General features: G+C 53.7%; 1 protein-coding gene across 2 annotated transcripts in view; it reads left to right on the top strand.

Moving 5' to 3' along the window:
* The window catches only part of ren (renin), a 77,352-nt gene that overhangs the window by 31,227 nt on the left and 23,973 nt on the right, over nt 1-22,152 (top strand). For both annotated transcript variants that reach the window (XM_072480052.1, XM_072480053.1), the window contains exon 6: nt 14,724-14,846. In XM_072480052.1, coding sequence (XP_072336153.1) covers nt 14,724-14,846 — 123 coding nt within the window. The remainder of the gene's footprint in view (nt 1-14,723; nt 14,847-22,152) is intronic.

Genomic DNA, 22,152 nt, shown 5'->3' with positions numbered 1-22,152 from the left:
AGCATTGGAAAGGGTGCAAAGGAGATTTACCAGGATACTGCCTTGTTTGCAGGATAGGTCTTATGAGGAAAGGTTGAGGGAGCTAGGGCTTTTCTATTTGGAGCGGAGGAGGATGAGAGACAACTTAAGATTAAGGTTTATAAGATAATGAAGGGGATAGATAGAGTGGACGTTCAAAAACTATTTCCTCGGGTGGATGTAGCTGTTACAAGGAAGCATAACTATAAGATTCAGGGTGGGCGATATAGGAGGGATGCCCGAGGTAGGTTCTTTACTCAGAGAGTGGTTAGGGTGTGGAATGGACTGCCTGCTGTGATAGTGGAGCCGGACACTTTAGGGACTTTCAAGCGGTTATTGGATAGGCACATGGAGCACACCAGAATGACAGGGAGTGGGGTAGTTTGATCTTGGTTTTGGACAATGCTCGGCACAACATCGAGGGCCGAAGGGCCTGCTCTGTGCTGTACTGTTCTATGTTCTATGTAACTCATTCTCCAACCTGAGAAAGACAGGAAGGAAGAAAGGGGGAAGATGAGAAAAGATGCCTGGAAAATGCCAAACTTGGGGCCGAACAGAGACCAGGAGTGGAAGGGACCAGGAACGGCAACATTTGGACGAGCCAGCCAGCGCACGAGGTGGCGGAGCGCAAGTTTCACCAGAGCAGGAAGGGCAAGGGCAGCTGAGAACAAACCCCTCTCACACCGGGTGGCAGATGGAAGGCATCCTTCAGCGAGGCACTAAGGAAAACTAGCAGGAGGTGAAGGCTGAGATAAAAGCGGACATTCAGGCCGCAGTGAACGACGTGGTGGCCGTGACTCTGGCCCAAATACAACTCGCCCTGAGCAGAGGGGAAGAGGTTGGAAGCCAAGGAGGAGACCATCAAGGACATGGAAATGGCTGCAACCGACCAGAGCGAATGGATCGTGGCGGTACAGAAAAAAGTGGCGAGGTTGGTCACGATGCAGGGCAGTCTGAAGGGTAAAGTTGAGGATCAGGAGAACCACTCAAGAAGGCAAAACCTGCGGATTGTGGGCCTACTGGAGGGGATCGAGGGCAGGGACCCCACAGTCTATGTGACAGAGATGCTGGGCAACCTGGTGGGAAGGGAAACTTTCCCCAACCCACCAGAAATGGACAGGGCACACCAGTCGCTGCGCCCAAAAGCCTATGCCGGGGAGCAACCAAGGGCAGTAATAGCCAAACTGCACCGGTACCAGCAGTTAGAAAGAATCCTGCACTGGGCCAGGCAGTCCATGAACTGTAGCTGGGAAGGACATAGAATAAGGATATACCAGGACATTGGGGCTGACCTGGCCAAGAACCGGGCAGAATTTAATAGGGTAAAAGCAGCCCTGTACACGAACCACATACACTTTGATATGCTGCACCCAGCAAAGCTCTGGGTCACATACCAAGGCAAGGAACACATCTTTACAGCCCCTGCCATGGCAGAGAGGTTTGTCGTGGAGTGCGGGCTGGAACAGCGACAATAGGGGAAGCGATAAGTGGCCCCGAGCAAGGAACGACAGCACGGCGACGAGCCAACGAGGGCGGGAGGAAAAGAAAGCACAGTTGGCGGCCATGTTGGGTGCACCCTGGACAAAGAGAAACCCCGGAGCACAGGGACCCATCACATGGAGAGAGCGCTGACAGCGGCCATCTTGGATGGCCCCCTAACAAAGGGAAACCCCGGAATACAGGGGCGCGTCCACCAGGTAAGTATGGTTAATGAGGCACAATCAATTTGGCTGGAGACGAAGTTGAATTCAAACTGAGGCTTTATTAGTATCTGAAGTGTGGCCTCCTACAGCAGCTGACGAAATGGCTGCTAGCTGGAGGCCACGCATATTTATAACCCGGCTCCTGGGCGGAGCTAGCATGCAGGGGCCCAGGTGAACCTGTAGTGCAGGTTCTACCGTACATAATAGGATATCTACCTTAATATAGGAACACAGTGGTTTACCACATTCACCTCCTGTTAAAATTGAGTCCGGCGTGGGTGGTGGATAACTATATACAATTCGCAATCTTTAATACTTACAGAACAGTGAAGAAAAAATGTCTCTGGTCATCCGATGGGCCGGTCAGAGGTTCAGCCGGTCCGGCGCCTTGATCGTCCTCTGGGATCGACGAAGTGGAGCCGGCGATGTTGGTGCTGTCGTGGTCGAAGTTGACTCCGGGAGCGTGCCGAAATCCTCTTCATCAACGGGGGTGGGCAGAGGGAGGACGGACGGTCCTAGGGCGGGTGATGGGGGCGGCAGGGGAGGGGAGGGTGGCGCCGGGGGCGACGGGGGTGGTGTGAGGGCGGAACCTGCTGGTGCCAGGTTCCTGAGGGAGACGGTATCCTGGCGGCCGTCGGGGAACGCCGCGTAGGCGTACTGTGGGTTTGCGTGGAGCAGGTGCACCCTTTCCACCAACGGGTCCGCCTTGAGGAGCCGCACATGTTTACGGAGAAGCACGGTTCTCGGAGCTGTGAGCCAAGTTGGGAGTGATACCCCGGATGTGGACTTCCTGGGGAAGGCAAAAAGAAGTTCATGTGGTGTACTGTTTGTAGCAGTGCAAAGTAATGAGCGAATGGAATGTAGTGCGTCAGGGAGGACCTCTTGCCAGCGGGAGGCCGGGAGATTTCTGGACCGTAGGGCCAGCTGGACGGCCCTCCATACCGTCCCATTCTCCCTTTCTACCTGTCCGTTTCCCCGGGGGTTGTAGCTCGTCGTTCTGCTGGAGGCGATACCCCTGCTGAGCAGGAACTGGCGTAGCTCATCACTCATGAATGAGGATCCCCTGTCACTGTGGATGTAGGCGGGGAAGCCGAACAGAGTGAAGATGGAATTAAGGGCTTTAATGACGGTGGCAGACGTCATGTCGGGGCATGGGATGGCGAAGGGAAAACAGGAGTATTCATCGATCACACTGAGGAAATGCTTGTGTCGGTCGGAGGAGGGGAGGGGGCCTTTGAAATCCACGCTGAGGCGTTCAAAGGGGCGGGAGGCCTTCACCAGGTGCGCGCGGTCTGGCCGGTAGAAGTGCGGTTTGCACTCCGCGCAGACCTAGCAGTCCTTGGTGATCATCCTTACTTCCTCGACGGAGTAGGGCAAATTTCGTGCCTTAATGAAGTGGTGCAACCGAGTGACCCCTGGGTGACAAAGGCTGTCATGCAGGGTCCGGAGTCGGTCTACCTGTGCGCTGGCACATGTACCTCAGGATAGGGCGTCTGGGGGCTCGTTGAGTTTGCCAGGGCGATACTTAATCTTGTAGTTATAGGTGGAGAGCTCGATTCTCCACCGCAAGATTTTGTTATTTTTGATCTTGCCCCACTGCGTGTTGTTGAACATGAAGGCTACCGACCGTTGGTTAGTGAGGAGAGTGAATCTCCTGCCGGCCAGGTAATGCCTCCAATGTCGCACAGCCTCAATGATAGCCTAGGCCTCCTTTTCGACGGATGAGTGCCGAATTTCGGAGGCATGGAGGGTGCGGGAAAGGAATGCCACGGGCCTGCCTGCCTGGTTGAGGGTGGCGGCAAGGGCGACGTCCGATGCGTCGCTTTCTTCTTGGAAAGGAAGTGTTTTGTCTACAGCGTGCATTCCAGCTTTGGCAATATCAGCTCCGATCCGGGCGAAAGCCTGTTGGGCCTCTGCCGTCAGGGGGAAATGAGTGGACTGTGTGAGTGGGCAGGCCTTGTCCGCATAGTTTGGGACCCACTGAGCATAATACGAGAAGAACCCCAGGCAGCGTTTGAGGGCCTTGGGGCAGTGGGGGAGGGGATGCTCCATGAGGGGGCGAATGGGGTCGGGATCGGGTCCCAGAACTCCGTTCTGGAGCACGTAGCCGAGGATGGCTAAGCGGTTTGTACAGAACACACACTTCTCCTTGTTGTACGTGAGGTTGAGGAGAGTGGCGGTGCGGAAAAGCTTAGCGAGGTTGGCGTCGTGGTCCTGCTGATCATGGCCGCAGATCGTCACATTGTCTAGGTACGGAAACATGGCCCACAAGCCGTACCGGTCGACCATTCGGTCCATCTCCCTTTGGACGACCGAAACCCTATTGGTGACGCCGAAGGGGACCCTAAGGAAGTGATATAGCCGGCCGTCTGCCTCGAAGGCGGTGTATGGCCGGTCCGATTTACGAATGGGGAGCTGGTGGTCAGCGGATTTCAGGTCCACCGTTGAGAATGCCCGGTACTGTGCAATCTGGTTAACCATGTCAGATATGCATGGGAGGGGGTACGCGTCGAGCTGCGTGTACCTGTTGATGGTCTGGCTGTAGTCCACGACCATTCGGTGTTTCTCCCCAGACTTAACCACTACCACTTGAGCTCTCCAGGGGCTGTTGCTGGCCTCGATGACTCCCTCCCGCAGCTATCGCTGGACCTCGGACCTGATGAAGGCCTTATCCTGGGTGCTGTACCGTCTGCTCCTGGGCCTGGAACACCGCTGCGTAGTGGCCCTTCTTCCCGCAGGCCTTACAAAGGGCAGCACGGGCCAGGCAGCGTTGGTGGGGGTGTCTTTGTTGCCGCAAAAATAGCATCGGGGCCCCCCGGAGATCACTGGCTGGCGCGTAGCGCAGGCGTACTGGGTGGGTAGCGCCCCCGCTGGGGCGGCTGCCTGTGGGGCCCATGACGCGTAGGAGGAGTGGGCCGCACGGTTGGGGGTGTAGGACTGTACATTGCACAGGGCGACCGTCATGGAAAACGCTCGTGTTTTAGTCTCTGCGAGGTCGCGCGTGGCCCCTTCTGGGAGCCGCTGCCTGATAACATCAGACCCAATCCCAGTTACAAAAGCGTCCCTCATAATGAGATCTGAGTGCTCCTTAGCTGTAACGTCCTGGCAGTCACAGTCCCGAACTAGTGGGATCAGGGCCCTCCAGAAGTCCTCGATTGACTCACCAGGTAGTTGAGTACGCGTTGCGAGTGCGTGTCTGGCGAAGAGCGTGTTCGTCTTCTGCTCATAACTCTCTTTGAGTCGAGTCATAGGGTCAGTGTAATTTTGTTCATGCGGTGTGGTAATGGACCTGGACAGGACATCTGCAACGATTAGCTCTTTACCTGGCATGTAGACCAGTTCGAAGTCGTTGCAGCGTAGCTTCAGAAGAATACGCTGTAACCGAGGTGTCATGTCGTTTAAATCCTTTTGGATTATGTGGACTAGAGGCCTGTGGTCCGTCTCTACCGTGAATTGCGGCAGGCCATAATCATATCCCTGTTAGGAGGCCCAGACATTCCTTCTCAATCTGAGCGTACCGTTGCTCAGTGGGCGTCATAGCCCTGGAGGCATACGCCACTGGAGCTCAGGACGCGGAGTCATCCCGCTGAAGGAGCACCGCACCAATGCCGTCCTGGCTTGCATCAGTTGATATCTTGGTTTCCTTGGTGGTTGGGTCGAAGAACGCTCGGACCGGGGCTGTCGTGAGCTTTGCTTTCAGCTCGTGCCATTCATCTTCATGCTTGGGCAGCCACTGGAATTCCATCGACTTTTTGACAAAATGGCGGAGGGCCACCACGGATGCCATATTGGGAATGAATTTCCCGAGGAAGTTGACCATTCCGAGAAAGCGGAGGACCACCTTTTTGTCCTCTGGGGTCTTCATGGCGTTGATCACCGAGACCTTGTCGGCATCTGGCCGTATGCCCAGCTGCGAGATGTGGTCACCGATGAATTTGATCTCCGATTGACCAAGTGAGCACTTGGCCCTGTTGAGCTGAAGACCATATTCATGGATTCTTTGGAATACCTTCTTGAGGCGAGCGAGTGTTCCTGGGGCGTTGTGGACCAGATAATGTCATCGTCAACGTACACTCGCACCCCCTCGATGCCCTCCATCATCGGTTCCATGATGCGATGAAATACCTCGGAGGCAGATATGATGCCAAAAGGCATCCGGTTGTAGCAGTAGCGACCGAACGGGGTGTTGAACGTGCACAGCTTGCGACTGGACGCGTCCAGCTGTATTTGCCAAAAACCCTTGGAGGCGTCAAGCTTAGTGAAGAATTTGGTATGAGCCATCTCACTGGTCAACTCTTCTCATTTTGGTATCTGTTAATGCTCCCTCATAATGTTGCGGTTTAGATCCTTTGGGTCAATGCAAATGCGAAGCTCCCCTGATGGCTTCTTGACGCAGACCATGGAGCTGACCCAGTCTGTGCGCTCGGTAACCTTTGATATGATGCCCTGGTCTTGGAGGTCCTGTAATTGCTTCTTCAGACAATCCTTGAGGGGTACCGGCACCCGGCGAGGTGCATGAATTACAGGGGTGGCGTTCGGCTTGAGCAGCATTTTATATCGGTATGGGAGCGTGCCCTTTCCGTCGAACATGCTGTGGTACTGCGTGATAATGTCATCTATGTCAGTTTGCAAGTTTCCATCGGGCGAGGCCGTCGCCGGTGATGATGACATGGTGTGGACGCGTTGAACAAGGTTCAGGAGCTTGCAGGCTCGAGCACCGAGCAGGGACGCTCTGTCAGGCCCGACGATTTCAAACCGCAGCGTCGCCTTGATCGCCTTGTTGGATACTCCCAGTTGACACGAGCCACTGGTTGCTAGGGCATTGCCATTGTAGTCAAGGAGCTGGCAGGCCGGTGGAAGAATGCTTGGTTTGGCGCAGATGGTGTCGAGGTCGGATTTCGAGATGAGGTTCGCCAATGCGCCGGTGTCCAGCACAGTAGCATAGTGGTTAGCACAATTGCTTCACAGCTCCAGGGTCCCAGGTTCGATTCCCGGCCTGGGTCACTGTCTGTGCGGAGTCTGCACGTTCTCCCCGTGTGTGCGTGGGTTTCCTCCGGGTGCTCCGATTTCCTCCCACAGTCCAAAGATGTGCAGGTTAGGTGGATTGGCCATGTTAAATTGCCCTTAGTGTCCAAAATTGCCCTTAGTGTTGGGTGGGGTTACTGGGTTATGAGGATAGGGTGGAGGTGTGGGCTTGGGTAGGGTGCTCTTTCAAAGAGCCGGTGCAGACTCGATGGGCCGAATGGCCTCCTTCTGCACTGTAAATTCTATGTCTATGTCTATGAACCGGATGCGGGCCTTGTTAACTGTGAGGACAGCACACCACTCGTCGTCGGGGTTCACACTGAGGATCGAGAGGTGTTGCGCCGTTGTGATGGAAGGCAGCGCATGTGTGGTTATGATGCCCACCCGGTATGGGGACTTGAGGCACTCAGCATCAGGGTCTGTTGAGCTGTCGGGATCGTAATCTGGCATGCCTTGTTGTATTGAGCGGACACTTCTGCACCGCAGCTAGGATCGCTGGCTGCTGAGCGGTGGAGCAGATCTGCAAAGGGCTGCGTAGTGGCCAAGCTTGCCACACTGTAGGCACTGGCGACCTTTTGTTGGACATTGCCGCTTTAAGTGGGCGGAGCCACAATTCAGACACGTCATGACGCTGACATCAGCGCATTCCGTGCACCATCGCGCATGCACAGTGTGGTCGGCCGACGTACGCACCTGCACAGTCGGGTTGTCGGCCTCGTCGTCCACTCGGTCGTGGCGCGCATGCGCAGGGATCCGGGAAGAGCGCGCAAAACGGCCACTCTCTTCAATACTCAGGCCCTGCATCTGTGCAATGGCCTGCACCCGTTCCGCCTCGTGGGAGGCCAGCTTCGCAGTTTCTGCCGCCCTGATGTGGGAGTAACGATTCTTGGCATGCTCATGGACAACGCACGTCTCGATAGCGACAGAGAGGGTCAACTGTGTGACTGTCAGGAGCTGCTGCCGAAGGGAGTCGGAGTGGACCCCGAAAACGATCTGATCCCGGATCATGGAATTAGCCGTCGAGTCAGTTACCTGACTGCGCTAGGATGCGGAGATGGGTGACGAAGGACTGAAAAGGTTCATCCTTACCCTGAAGCCTCTGCTGGAAAATGTACTGTTCAAAGCTCTCATTCACCTCAATGTCGCAGTGGCTGTCAAACATCAGCAGGGCTGTTTTGAATTTTGTTTTGTCTTCGCCGTCAGCGAACGTGAGGGAGTTGTAGATGTGGATGGCGTGATCCCCGCGGTGGAGAGAAATAGCACGAAGTTCCTGGCATCCGAAGCTGCTTTGAGGTCAGAGGCCTTGATGTACAAGAGGAATTTTTGCTTGAAGATTTTCCAATTGACGTCGAGGTTGCCGGAGATGCGGAGCTGCGGAGGAGGCTGGATGTTTTCCATTTCACCGGATGGCTGCTTGCTGGTCAATGCTGATTCACACGAGGTAGGTCCGTTAATTTTCAGTATCACTCCGTAGTACCATGATGTGTTAGGCAGGTCGGTTCGGTGTGGACTGCACTTGATGCAGTGATGCGAGAAAGATACCTCTAACATTGTAGAAGATCCAACAAGGTTTTATTGAACGATGGAACAAACATAATATTTAACTGTGGGTCGACACTATACTGAACTGACTGGAGACCTTGTACTAGCCTGACCAGACTTATTAGCTACCGCATGGTGTTTGCACTGTGCTAGCTCGTGGACTCTGACTGTCTCAGTGGCTGGGTCCAGAGAAAGCGGGAAACCTAGTGCCCTCTGGCTTTATAGTGGTGGTGTCTTGTCTGGCGATTGGCTGCACTGTGCTGTGTGTTCACTGGGCATCCTGTGTGTCATTCACTGCCTGTCTGCACTTCATTATATGCATGCGTGGATATTATGACGATCTCCAGACGGAGAGGGAAAATCTACAAATGGACTTTGACCTGCTCTCCTCGAGGAAAGCAGTGCACCAACTCTGCCAGGCACGGGGAACCCTATACGAACGCGGAGACAAAGCCAGTCGCCTGCTGGCAAACCAGCTGAAAAAACAGGCAACCACTAGAGAGATCGCACAAATTAGAGACAACAGAGGAACATTAGAAACAGACCCAGAAAAGGTCAACAAAACTTTGAGGCCTTCTACCGGGGGCTGTGCACCTCAGAGCCCCCAACAGGGGACTTGGGGATGAAACAGTTCCTCAATAAACTGGACATGTCAGTTGTGGGGGAGGACAGAAAATGGGGCCTGGAGGCACCGCTAGAACTGGGAGAGATCATGGACAGCATTTGCTCCATGCAGGCGGGGAAGGTGCTGGGACCAGATGGATTCCCGGCGGACTTCGACAAAAGATTTGCGATAGCACTGGCCCCGCGCTTGCGGGAGATGTTCACAGATATATATACATACATATATACACTAGCACAGGCCTCAATCTCGCTAATACGCAGGAAAGACAAAGGAATGTGGGTCATACAGACCCATATCACTACTAAACTTAGATGCCAAAATACTGGCCAAGATCCTAGCCAAATGGCTGGAGAACTGCATTCCAGAGGTGGTCGCAGAGGATCAAACAGACTTTGTCAAAGGTAGACAGCTAACATCGAACATCAGGCGCCTGTTGAACATGATCATGATCCCCTCCTAAGGTGATCGGCTCCCTAGACGCAGAAAAGGCCTTCGACAGAGTCGAATGGAAATACCTCATCGAGGTACTGGAGCGGTTCGGGCTTGGAACAGGGTTCACCTCCTGGGTAAAGCTCCTATACAAAGCTCCCATGGCGAGCGTACGGACCAACAACACCAACGCCCGATACTTCCAGCTGTACAGGAATGCCCGCTGTCCCCGCTGCTGTTCGCCCCAGCGATCGAGCCACTAGCGATCACTCTCAGAACAACAAAGAACTGGAAGGGGATCCCTCGAGGAGGCAGAGAGCAGAGAATCGCGCTGTACGCCGAAGACCTACGCCTCTACATCTCAGACCCACAAAGCAGCATGGAAGAAATCATTGCGCTCATGAAAGGGTTCGGTGCCTTTTCAGGCTACAAACTCAACATGAGCAAAAGCGACATCCTTCCGGTGAACCCGTAAGGGAGAGGGGCAGCACTGGGGGGTCTGCCGTTTAAACAAGCCCGACACAAATTCCGCTACCTGGGGATCCAAATCGCTCATGACTGGGCGGGGGGTGGAGCCTGACCAGTCTGACAGAGGAAGTCAAAAAGGACCTGCAGAGATGGAACACACTCCCTCTCTCCCTGGCGGGAAGAGTGCAGACGATCAAAATGAACGATCTGCCCAGGTACCTCTTCCTACTTAGATTTATCCCGATCTACATCCCCAAGGCCTTTTTCAACTCATTGGACAAGGTAATCATGGCGTTTGTATGGGGGGGAAGAATGCTAGGATCCCAAAGAAGGTCTTACAGAAAACAAAGTCCTGGGAAGAGCTCGCCCTCCCAAACCTACAATACTACCACTGGACAGCGACAGCAGAAAGAGTAATGGGATGGATAAAGGAGCCAGAAGCCAAGTGGGTGCACGAGGAGGCGGCCTCCTGCAGGGGGACCTCGCTCTGGGCCCTCACCATGGCGGCACTCCCATCCCACCCAAGCAGCCCAGTGGTGGTAGCCACCCTCCAGACCTGGAACCAGTTATGGCAGCAATGCGGACTGACCGAAATGTCCGACAAAGGCCCCATCTGCAACAATCCATAGGTTCGTGCCAGCGCTCACTGACGCCACCTTTGAAAGGTGGAGACAGGACGAGGGGACACTGACAGTCAGGGACCTATACACTGATGGCAGGGTTACAACACTGGACGAACTGACAGAGAGGTTCCAGCTAGCAACGGGCAACAAACTCAGAGACCTGAAGCTTAAAAACTTCCTACGGAAGGAGACAAGGACATCCCCGCAACAAATGCTACTGGAAGAATTATTGGACGCAAACATTCTAGGTAGAGGAAACTGTAGCAAAATATATGAACAACTGCGAGAGAGGGCCGATACTGTACTGGACACGACGAGGAGGAAATGGGAGGAAGACCTGGGGCTCGAAATAGGGGGGCGATTCTAGAGCGAAATACTGCACAGGGTAACTCCACCTCCACATGCACGAGGCTCAACCTCACGCAACTAACGGTGGTACATAGAGCCCACTTGACCAGAACCCGAATGAGCAGATTCCTCCCGGAGGTGGAAGACAGATGCGAACGGTGCCATGGAGCCCGGCTAACCATGCCCACATGTTCTGATCTTGCCCCAGACTTGCTGGGTACTGGACAGCCTTCTTCGAGGCAATGTCCAAAGTGGTGGGGGTGAGGATGGAGCCGTGGCCGAAGGTGGCTGTCTTCGGGGTATCAGACCAGCCAGATCTTTTCATGGGAAGGAGGGCGGACGCCCTTGCCTTTGCCTCCCTGATCGCCCGCCGTAGAATCCTGCTCGGCTGGCGGTCAGCAGCACCACCCACAGCTGCAGACTGGCTGTCCGACTGTCGGAGATTCTGCAAATGGAGAAAATCAAATTCGCCATCCGGGTGTCGGAAGATGGCTTCCTCAAAACATGGGAGCCGTTCACCCGACTGTTCCGGGACCTGTTTGCGGCCAACGAACAAACAAATAAATAAACAAGTAGCCAAGAGCCAAGGGAATGTAGCCAAGGCGTGAGAGAAGAGAGGGAAGGGAGGGAGGACCGGGGAGGGGGGGGGGGGGGGGCAGTGCCCCCCCACCCCCATAATGGCATGTTTAATGAAATTCTCTCTTCATTGCTTCTCTGAACATGCACTTCCGCTGTTTCTATTTTCCCACCGCTTGGTTTTTTAGCTTTGTAATGTTTTGGTTATTTCTTTTTGGTGTCTCTGTGTGTACATCTGTAAATATACCGTGTCTAAAACCCAATAAAAACATTCTGGGGGGAAAAGAGAGGGCTGGGTGTAATCAGGAGATGGAATAACAGTACAAGGCTGTATTTGAGAGAGGATACTGTTGATCAAATCTGAAAGACTAACTGACAGGATACGGACAGAAGGTGGAGTAACAGAGAAATGGGTAAACACGGACAAGGAGTCATACGCCAGAAAGACACGTGAGCTAAAGAGGTTGGGAGGATAACAGGGAAACCACACAAGAGGGAGAGAGGACCAAATTAGTTCTACTGCTTTTAAATCCGTGCTAAATACAGTGAGCAGCAGTGGAAACATCTTTTCCATTCCCGTCACACAAAATCAGCAGCACAATGTTCTCGGTCAGTCACTGTCCAGCCTGTGGCAATCCAAGGCTCCTTCTAATCTTCCGAAGCAAATTGCCTTCTCATCTTTAAAGAGCATATTCGCTACAGTGAGGGTGCCAATGCTCGAGGAAAGATGACACTGCTTTGAGGAACCTGGGAGAAAGATCAGAGGGGCATTAAAATAATTATGCATATCTTTAATTCTCTTGGAACAATATTGTTGGTTAGTGCTAAAAATATTGGAGATTGGGCAAAAGGGTGTTTGATCTGACAGTCAGGAATAATCCGGTTTGTTTGCCTTTCAATGAAGGTGAGACAGTGTTGTACCATGAGATTGGACTTGTCAGATGATCAGTGGGCATGGGAGAGGCAGTTAGGAGTGGGAGTCATGTTCTATTTTGATTTGTTCATGGGATTAGAGTATCGCCGATAAGACCAGCATTTTTGCCCATCTCTTATTTTGAACCAGTGCAGTACATGTGGTGTAGGTACACCCATAGTGCTGCTAGGGAAGGAGTGCCAGGAGTTTGACACATGCCAGTGAAGGAAAGGAAATATATTTCCAAGTCAGGTTGGCGAGTGGCTTGCAGGGGAGCTTGCAGATGGTGGTGTTCCCATACATCTGCTGCCCTTGTCCTTCGAGGTGGTAGGGTCTGTGGGTTTGGAAGGTTCTGTTTAAGGAGCCTTGGTGAGTGGATGGTAAACAGAGCAGCCATTGTGTGCCAGTGGTGGAGGGCATAAATGTTAAGGTGATGGATAGGGCGCTAATCAAGTGGGCTGCTTTGTCTTCGATGGTGTCGAGCTTCTTAAGTGCTGTTGGAGCTACACTCGTCCAGACAAGTGGGCAGTTTTCAATTCACTCCTGACTTGTGCCTTCTAGATGGTGGGCAGGCTCTGATAGGTCAGGCGGTGAGATACTTGCCTCAGAATTCCTGGTCCCTGACCTGCTTCAGGGATACATCCAACCCGAGTTGGCAATCCTAGTTATGGTGTTGTGAAACTTTCCATTTCACGTGCTAACTATCCTTGTGGCCGCACTTACTGAGGTGAGGAGTGTCCTGCTAAGCAGCGGTAGTTTTGGAGGGAGGCCCCATTCCAAAGATTGAGGGCCTAATCTTCCGTGGACTGGCTATTGCCATCAGAATACCACTCAGCTCTTTTGCTCAGCTAAGATGAAGTTCAGCATTTCAGGCTCAGAATTCCAAACCAGACCTCTTCCAAAGTGTGGAGCGTATCTGTTCTGGGAGTCCTCCTTCGTCCTCTAGGATTGTCAGGGGAAGCCAGACTTTGCCCCCTTTTCAAGGCATTGCTGTCACATTCCAGTTAGTAGAAAGCCCAATAACCACTTTGAGAAGCTACGGAGAGAAGGTAAGTGTATAAGTGGGTGAGGGGGTAAGATGGCAGGTGTGTAGGTGAGGTGATAAGGGTGACAGGTGTGTGGTAGAGGGGTCAGGTGACAGGTAGGTGAGGGGTTAAGGCAGGCCTGGAGAGGAGTTGGGCTATCAGGGGGGCTTGGGGGTCTTGCGGGGGGGGGGGGGGGGGGGGGTAGTTGGGAGTCAGGGGTAGCCAGGAGGTCCTAATGGTAGTCAGGGGTGAGGGTGGCAATGTTGGGAGTGAGTCGGGGAAGTAGCCGGGTCTGATGGGGGTCCGAGAGGAGGAATCGAGGATGGGGTGGGAGCCGGGGTGGGGGGGCATGGGGTGGGAGTTGGGGCTGGGCCAATAGTAGAATTGGGTTGGAATAGTTAGAATTGGATTCTATTTCTTCTAACTTTTCCTGGTAACTAATTCAGATGAATAAATCAGAACCAGATGAAGCCTGTGACTTTAAATCAGAGTCGGGGGGCGAGATTCTCCGACCCCCCGCCGGGTCGGAGAATCGCCGGGGGCTGGCGTGAATCCCGCCCCTGCCGGTTGCCGAAGTCTCCGGCACTGGAGATTCGGCGGGGGCGGGTATCGCGCCGCGCTGGTTGGCGGGCCCCCGCTCCGGGGTCCTGGGGGGGGCGCGGGGCGATCTGGCCCCGGGGGGTGTCCCCACGGTGGCCTGGCCCGCGATCGGGGCCCACCGATCCGCGGGCGGGCCTGTGCCGTGGGGGCACTCTTTCCCTTCCGCCTCCGCCACGGTCTCCACCATGGCGGAGGCGGAAGAGACTCCCTCCACTGCGCATGCGCGGGAATGCCGTCAGCGGCCGCTGACGCTCCTGCGCATGCGCCGCCCGGAGATGTCATTTCCACGCCAGCTGGTGGGGCACCAAAGGCCTTTTCCGCCAGCTGGCGGGGCGGAAATTCGTCCGGCGCCGACCTCGCCCCTCAATGTTGGGGCTCGGCCCCCAAAGATGCGGAGCATTCCGCACCTTTGGGGCGGCGCGATGCCCGTCTGATTTGCGCCGTTTTGGGCGCCAGTCGGCGGACATCGCGCCGTTTCCGGAGAATTTCGCCCGGGGACTTTTTCTGAGAGTTCATAACACAGGAGGATTACCCATCAGAAGGCCAAAGTTCCGCCGAGGTCCCAGTTTCGATTCTGGGTCACTGTCCGTGTGGAGTTTACACATTCTTCCCATATTTGCGTGGGTTTTACCCCCACAACCCAAAGATGTGCAGGATAGGTGTATTGGCCACGCTAAATTGCATTGGTACGACCATCCGGGGATCGGAACTCCTGGGCCTGAGATTATTCAAACAACGTGAATAACCTGTACCCTCTGCTCCATCTCCTGCCTCTCTGCTTTTATTGTTTTTGCTCTTTTAACCGAGTTGTTTTGTTTCTCTTCACAGAGATTCCAGAGGGACCCCAGGCGGTGAGATAATTCTGGGGGGCAGGGACCCTTCCTACTACAGTGGCGAATTCCACTATCTGAGCCTGGTCAAGAAAGGCTACTGGCAGATTGAAGTCAAGGGGTGAGTGAGCGCTTCCAGCCTTCTCCTGGAGAGAACACTCATGCACAGATTCACTCAGAAATGACTACCGCGTGTGCTAAACAACTTTAAAGATTAGTCTGTACAAAGGGAGCACTGTTAATATTTAACAGTTCTGCTCTTTAACAATTTTTCACTCGTATGACTCACTTGGGATGGATGGTGTGGTTCAAGAGTTTTTTTTCAGAAGGAAGCATGTAGATTGGAGAAAGGAAGTTTTAGTTAAAAATTGAATAAAAGATAAAGCAGAAAATAGAGAGCGTATCAGTAAACAGAAAACAGAAAATGTAAACAACCTTTGTTCCCGTTTCAAATCTCTAAATCTAATCTATACCTATTAAAATATAGCTATGTATAGTAAAATAATGCATACATTAAAACCCTCGACCATCACACCTTCAATGCTTTGAATCAATGGGCACCAGTCCATACATTATCAGCTGTACTTATTTGCTCCCGAGGTGATGTTGTTTCAACCTGGTCCGATTAGTATGGCTAAAATATGTGCTATTAGGGCAGCACGGTGGCGCAGTGGTTAGCACTGCTGCCTCACGGCGCCGAGGTCCCAGGTTCGATCCCGGCTCTGGTTCACTGTCCGTGTGGAGTTTGCACATTCTCCCCGTGTTGCGTGGATTTCGCCCCCGCAACCCAAAGATGTGCAGGGTAGGTGGATTGGCCATGCTAAATTGCCCCTTAATTGGAAAAAATGAATTGGGTACCCTAAATTCTTTTTAAAAAAAATATTTGCTATTGCCTTTAACTGGAAGGGCAGAGGGAGATTTACTATTGTATGTGTTTATTTGTATCAAGGTAGCAGGTAAGTGGGTGAAGGGGAAGGGAAGAAGCTGGGTGGGTGAGGGGGTAGGGCGGCAGGTGAAGGGGGTCCGCGTGCTTGGGATGGGGTCAGGGGGTAATCGGGTTTTCCAGGATGTATCTTCTTTTAATTTAGAGTACCCAATCATTTATTTTCCAATTAAAGGGCAATTTAGTGTGGCCAATCCACCTAACCTGCACATCTTTGGGTTGTGGGGGTGAAACCCACACAAACACGGGGAGAATGTGCAAACTCCACACGCACAGTGACCCAGGGCCGGGATTCGAATCGGGGTCCTCAGTGCCGTAGGCAGCAGTGCTAACCACTGTGCCATGTACCGCCCAGTCCAGGAGGCATTTAAGGGGGATTGAGGGTGGGTAAAGGGGCTGGGGAGGTAATCGGCTGGTCCAGAGGGCAGTCAGGGTGGAAGGGGGGGCCGAGGGGAGTCAGGGGGCCGGCGAGGTAACTGGATGGTCCGGAGAGTAGTCGGGGGGTGGGGTGTTGAGGGTGAATCAGGTTGGGGGGTGGGGGAGTCGGGTCAGAGGGGGGATTGTCCTGGTCAATGTTTTTTAAAAAAAACGCATTTTATTCAAACTTGTATCAAAGTAGGTTACAGTAAATAAACACCCCGGGAAACGTTCTTCCCAACAATCAACTATACAGTTTGTACAGATTTTTCTCCTTTTTCACCCCCCCCCCCTCCCCATCACCCACCCCCCCGGCGACGAACAGCTCCTCAAACACGGTCACAAACATCCCCCACCTTTTCTCAAACTTCCCTGCTGAGCCCCTTAACTCATACTTTATCTTCTCTAACCGCAGGAAGTCACACAGGTCACCCAACCATGCTGCTACCCTCGGTGGAGATGCCGACCGCCACTCCAGCAAAATTCATCGGCGTGCAATCAGAGAGGCGAAGGCCAAGGCATCGGCCTTCCTCCTCTCCATGAGCTCCGGCTTCTCTGAAACCCCAAATAGCACCACCAAAGGGGCCGGGTCCACTCCCTCCTCCACTGTCCTGGCTAACACCGCGAACACTCCCGCCCAGAATCTTCCCAATTTTTCACAACCCCAAAACATGTGCGCATGATTCGCTGGCCCCCGCCCCCACCTCTCACACCCATCTGCTACCCCCTGAAAGAACCCACTCATTCTCGCCCGAGTCATACGCACCCTGTGCACCACCTTAAACTGTATCAGGCTCATTCTTGCACAAGAGGAGGTCCCGTTTACCCTTCGCAGTGTCTCACTCCATACTCCCCCATTGATCTCCATTACCAACTCCGCTTCCCATTTCTCCTTGATCTTCACCACCTGCTCGCCTCCCTGCTCCCCCAGCCACTTATATATATCCCCAATTCTTCCCTCCCCTTCCACATCCGGAAGCAGCAGTCACTCCAGCAGGGTGTATCCCGGCAATCTAGGGAACCCCTTCCAGACCTTTCGTGCAAAGTCCCTAACCTGTAGATACCTGAACTCACTACCCCTCGGCAGCTCTACCCTCTCCCTTAGCTCCTCCAGACTAGCGTACCCTTCCTCCAAATACAAATCCCTCACCTTGACCCCACTTCCCTCCACCTCCTGTATACACTATCCATCCCCCCCCGGCTCAAACCCATGATTCTCGCACAGCGGCGTTAGCACCGACGTCCCTTCCACCCTAAAATGCCTCCTCAGCTGATTCCATATCTTCACCGTGGACTGCACCACTGGGCTCCCTGAATACCTACTCGGAGCCATTGGCAATGCTGCCGTCACCATAGCTCTCAAACTAGACCCTTTACAAGATTCCTCCTCCATCCTAACCCACTCTACCCCTTCTCCTTCCCACCACCGCCGCACCTTGTCCACAATCGTCCCCCAATAATAATGAAGCAAGTTTGGCAACGCCAACCCCCCCCTGCTGCCTCTGCCTCTGTAGCAGGGCCCTCCCCACCCTCTGCACCTTCCCCGCCCATACAAAGTCAGAGATGATTGTGTCCACTTCCGAAAAAGGCCTTCGGTATAAAGATCGGGAGAGCCTGAAAGATAAATAAGAACCTCGGCAGAATATTCATTTTCACCACTTGGACCCTCCCCACCAACGTTAAGTGCAGTGTATCCCTCCTCTTAAGATCCTCCCTGGCCTCCTCCACCAGCTTCGTTAAGTTCCACTTATGGGGCCCTGTCCATTCCCTCGCTACCTGAATTCCCAAGTACCTAAACCTATCCCTCGCTACCGTAAATGGCATTCCCCCTAAATTAGCCCGCTGTGCCAGCTCATTCACCGGGAATACCTCACTTTTCCCTACATTCAGCTTGTATCCCGAGAACCCTCCAAACCTCTCCAACAGGCCCATAATTCTTCCCATACTCTCCAACGGATCCGAAACATACAGCAAGAGGTCATCAGCATAGAGCGCCACCCGATGCTCCCTCTGTCCCCTCATTATCCCCTGCCACTCTGCCGACCCCCTGAGAGCCATCGCCAATGGCTCTATGGCCAGCGTAAACAGCAGCAGCGACAGCGGGCACCCCTGCCTCGTACCCCTGTGTAAGTCAAAGCTTCGTAAGCTCATATCATTTGTCCTCACCCTCGCTCTTGGCGCCACATACAGCAACCGCACCCATGCCACAAATCTCGGCCCAAACCCAAAACTTCGCAAAACTTGGAACAAGTACCGCCTCTGCACCCAATCAAATGCTTTCTCCACGTCCATGGACACCACCACCTCCTGTACCAGAGCTCTCGACGGATTCATCACCACATTCAACAGCCGTCTTATATTACTCGCGAGCTGCCTGCCCTTCACGAAGCCTGTTTGATCTTCTGCAATGACCCCCGGGACACAATCCTCCATCCTCCCCGCCAACAACTAAACCAATACTTTCACATCCGTGTTCAATAGTGATTTGGGTCTATACGACCCACATTCCACCGGATCCTTCCCTTTTTTGGGGGATTAGTGTGATTACCGCCTGCTTCATCGTCTCCGGCAACTCCCCCTTCTCCAGCGCTTCATTAAACGCCCCCAACAGATGTGGTGCCTGGTCCGCCGCAAATTCCTCATAAAATTCTGCCGGGTACCCATCCGGCCCAGGGGCCTTCCCCGACTTCATACCCCTGATACTATCCAGCACCTCCCTCAGCCCCAGGGGCTCCTCCAACACCTGCCTCTTTGCTTCCTCCACCAGGGGATATTCCAGTTTGTCCAGAAACCGTCCCATGTCCCCCTCCTCTCCTCCTGGGTCTGCCTCATAAAGTCCTTGGTAATACTCTCTAAATGCCTCATTTATCTTCCCTGGCTCTGACACCACATCCCCAGCCCCAGTCCGGATCTTCAATATTTCCCTGGACGCAGCCTGCCTCCGCAGCTGGTGCGCCAGCATGCGTCTCGCCTTCTCCCCATACTCGTATTGCACCCCTCTTGCCCGACGCAGTTGCCCTATCGCCCTCCCCGTTGTCAGCCTGTCAAATTGCCCCTGCAACATTTTCCTCCTCGCCAATCCCTCCACGATGGGCACCCTCGAATATTCCCTGTCCACCTCCACTATCTCGCTCACTAGACGGTCATGTTCCGCCCTCCTTTCCTCATTCGCACAAACTGTAAATTAGATCATTTCTCCCCGACCACTGCCTTCAGTGCTTCCTAAAAAATGCCTGCCGACACCTCCCCATTCTGATTGATCTCCACATAATCCCTAATCGCCAACCCCACCTTATCACAAAAACCTCCATCCGCCAACAACCCCGAGTCAAACCACCACCCCGGCCTCTGCTCTCGTCCCGTACTGAACCGAATATCCAGCCAGTGGGGTGCATGGTCCGAGATAACTATCCCCGCATACTCTGCCCCCTCCACCCCAACCAAAATCTCCCGGCTCACTACAAAGTAATCAATCCTCGAATACACCTTATAGACGTGTGAAAAGAAGGAATACTCCCTTCCCCCTGGGTTCTGAAAGTGCCATGGATCCACCATACCCATCCTCTCCATAAACCCCCCCAGCTCCCTTGCCATTCGTACCCTACCCATCGACCTGGGGCTCGATCTATCCACCCTCGGCTCCAGGACACAGTTAAAATCTCCTCCCATGATCAACTGGTACGTGGCCAAATCCGGGATTGCTGCCAGCAACCCCCTCATAAAACCCACATCTTCCCAATTTGGGGCATACACATAAGTGCCACTTCCAATACCCCACTCACAATCACATTTCTCCCACGTGGATCCCTCACCTCCTTCGCACTCACAAATCCCATTTTTTTGCTCATTAAAATCGCCACACCCCTCGATTTCAAATCAAACCCCGAGTGAAAAACCTGCCCAACCCACCCCTTCCTTAACCTAACCTGGTCCTTCACACGGAGGTGTGTCGCCAGCAAAAAGACAACCCCCGCTTTCAAGCTCCTGAAGTGCACGAACACCCGTGACCTTTTAACCGGCCCATTCAGTCCCCGGACATTCCACGTTACCAACCTTACCGGAGGCTTGCGCCTCCAATCCCCTCTACCGTCCGTCATCTTCCCCACTTAACTCCTGCACCTTTAATTCCACTCTGTACCTAGCCCAACCCAGATGGCCCCTTTCTTCACCCTTGACCATGTCATCTCCCACCCCCTGCCGTGTCGCAGAAACCTCCCACCCCCCCGCCCCGCTTTTCCCCTTCCCTTTCTTCCCCCCCCCCACCCCCTTTCCCCCCTCCCCCCGGCCACCCCTCTTGGCCTTCTCCCCCACCACCTCACTTCCCTTCACCAGCATAACCTGCTAGCGCGGCAGCCCCTGCCCAAAGGCACATCCTAATGACTTCCCCCTCCCTCTCCCCCCACTCCTCAGCTCCAAGAGGAAGGCCTCCTGCTGGCCTTACCCTCTCCCACCCAAACAAGGACTTCTCCTGAACTCCAGGTAGCCTTGTCCAAAAGCAAACAAACAGATGTTAAACACAAACAGTCCCATAAAACAGGCGGGGGGATGGGAACATCCATCCCCACATAAACTTTTCACCCATCAACTCCTTACAATCTCAACATTGAATTGAAACGCCCCCCGCACCCCCCCCCCCCCCCCCCCGCCCCCCACAAAAAAAGGCGAAAATCCCCCAACACCTGCACCCACTTCAAACATGCTCCCGCCCATTACATAGTGCCAGCACCCCGGTTCCCAAGCATTGTCCACTCAGTTCTCCCCCAGTTTATGCTCTTTAATGAAGTCTTCGACCGTTTCTGGGGTCTCAAAATAATACTCCCGGCCTCCGAACGTCACCCATAGTTTCGCCAGGTAGAGCACCCCAAACCTGACCTGCCGCTGGTACAGCACCGCCTTGGCCGTGTTGAAACATGCCCGCCGTTTTGCCAACTTGGCTCCGATGTCCTGATGTCCGGACGTTATTTCCCTCCCAGTCGCAGCTACGCTTCTCCCTGGCCCACCGTAGAATTTTCTCTTTCTCCACAAATTTATGGAGTCTCACGATCACCGCCCGCGGCGGCTCCCCAGCTCTAGGCTTTTGCCTCAGAGAACTATGCGCTCGGTCCACTTCAGGTGCCTTATCCAGCACCCCTTCCGCCACCAGTTCTGCCAGCATCCTCGAGACGTACCTCGTGGCACTCACACCTTTTACTCCTTCAGGCAGGCCCACTATTCGCAGGTTCTGCCTTCTTGAGGCATTCTCCTGCTCCTCCACCTTTGCTCTCAGCATTTTTCAAAGGTCTCCTAGGAGCCCCACCTCCGCCTCCAGAGCCACCACACAATCGCTGTGGTCCGAGATCACTCCTTCAATTTCCCAAATCTGTGACCCCTGCACCTCCAAACACCTCTCCATCCGCTCCAAAGTATTCTTCAGGGGTGCCACAGCTTCTGCAATGCCCTTTGCATGATCCTCACGCATTTCTTTCCTCTGTTTATGGAATTCCTCCTTGATAAAAGTCATCAGATCCTGTTTCTGGGGCCTTACAGCTTGCCCTCCCCCGCCTGCATGCTGGAAGAGACTGTCTGTGAAGCACAAGACTGTTTCAACTTTCCAGCCAAACCTCTCACTGTTTTCTGCCGGGTCCGGTGATCAGAAGACATACCATTCCAGGGACTACCCCTCTAACATTCACCTACGCCTTTTCATCAAAATTGCACCGGATCTGGGTAAAAAGAGCCCTTTTCTGTGACTTTGAACAGGAACAGCCCTTTACGTGACCAATCACTCCATGGTCACAAGCGGAAGTCCTGGTCAATGTCTACCCCTTGATCAACATTTATTTTATTTTATTTTTTTAATTTAGAGTACCCAATTAATTTTTTCCAATTAAGGGACAATTTAGCGTGGCCAATCCACCTAGCCTGCACATCTTTGGGCTGTGGGGGCGTAACCCACGCACACACGGGGAGAATGTGCAAACTCCACACGGACAGTGATCCAGAGCCGTGATCGAACCAGGGACCTCGGCGCCGTGAGGCAGCAGGGCTAACCCACTGCGCCACCGAGCTTGATCAACATTGCAAAAAC

Source organism: Scyliorhinus torazame, chromosome 17, assembly GCF_047496885.1.
Source record: "Scyliorhinus torazame isolate Kashiwa2021f chromosome 17, sScyTor2.1, whole genome shotgun sequence".
Taxonomy (NCBI): domain Eukaryota; kingdom Metazoa; phylum Chordata; class Chondrichthyes; order Carcharhiniformes; family Scyliorhinidae; genus Scyliorhinus; species Scyliorhinus torazame.
The sequence above is the reverse complement of the archived record's forward strand: the minus strand, read 5'-3'. Positions and strand labels throughout refer to the sequence as shown.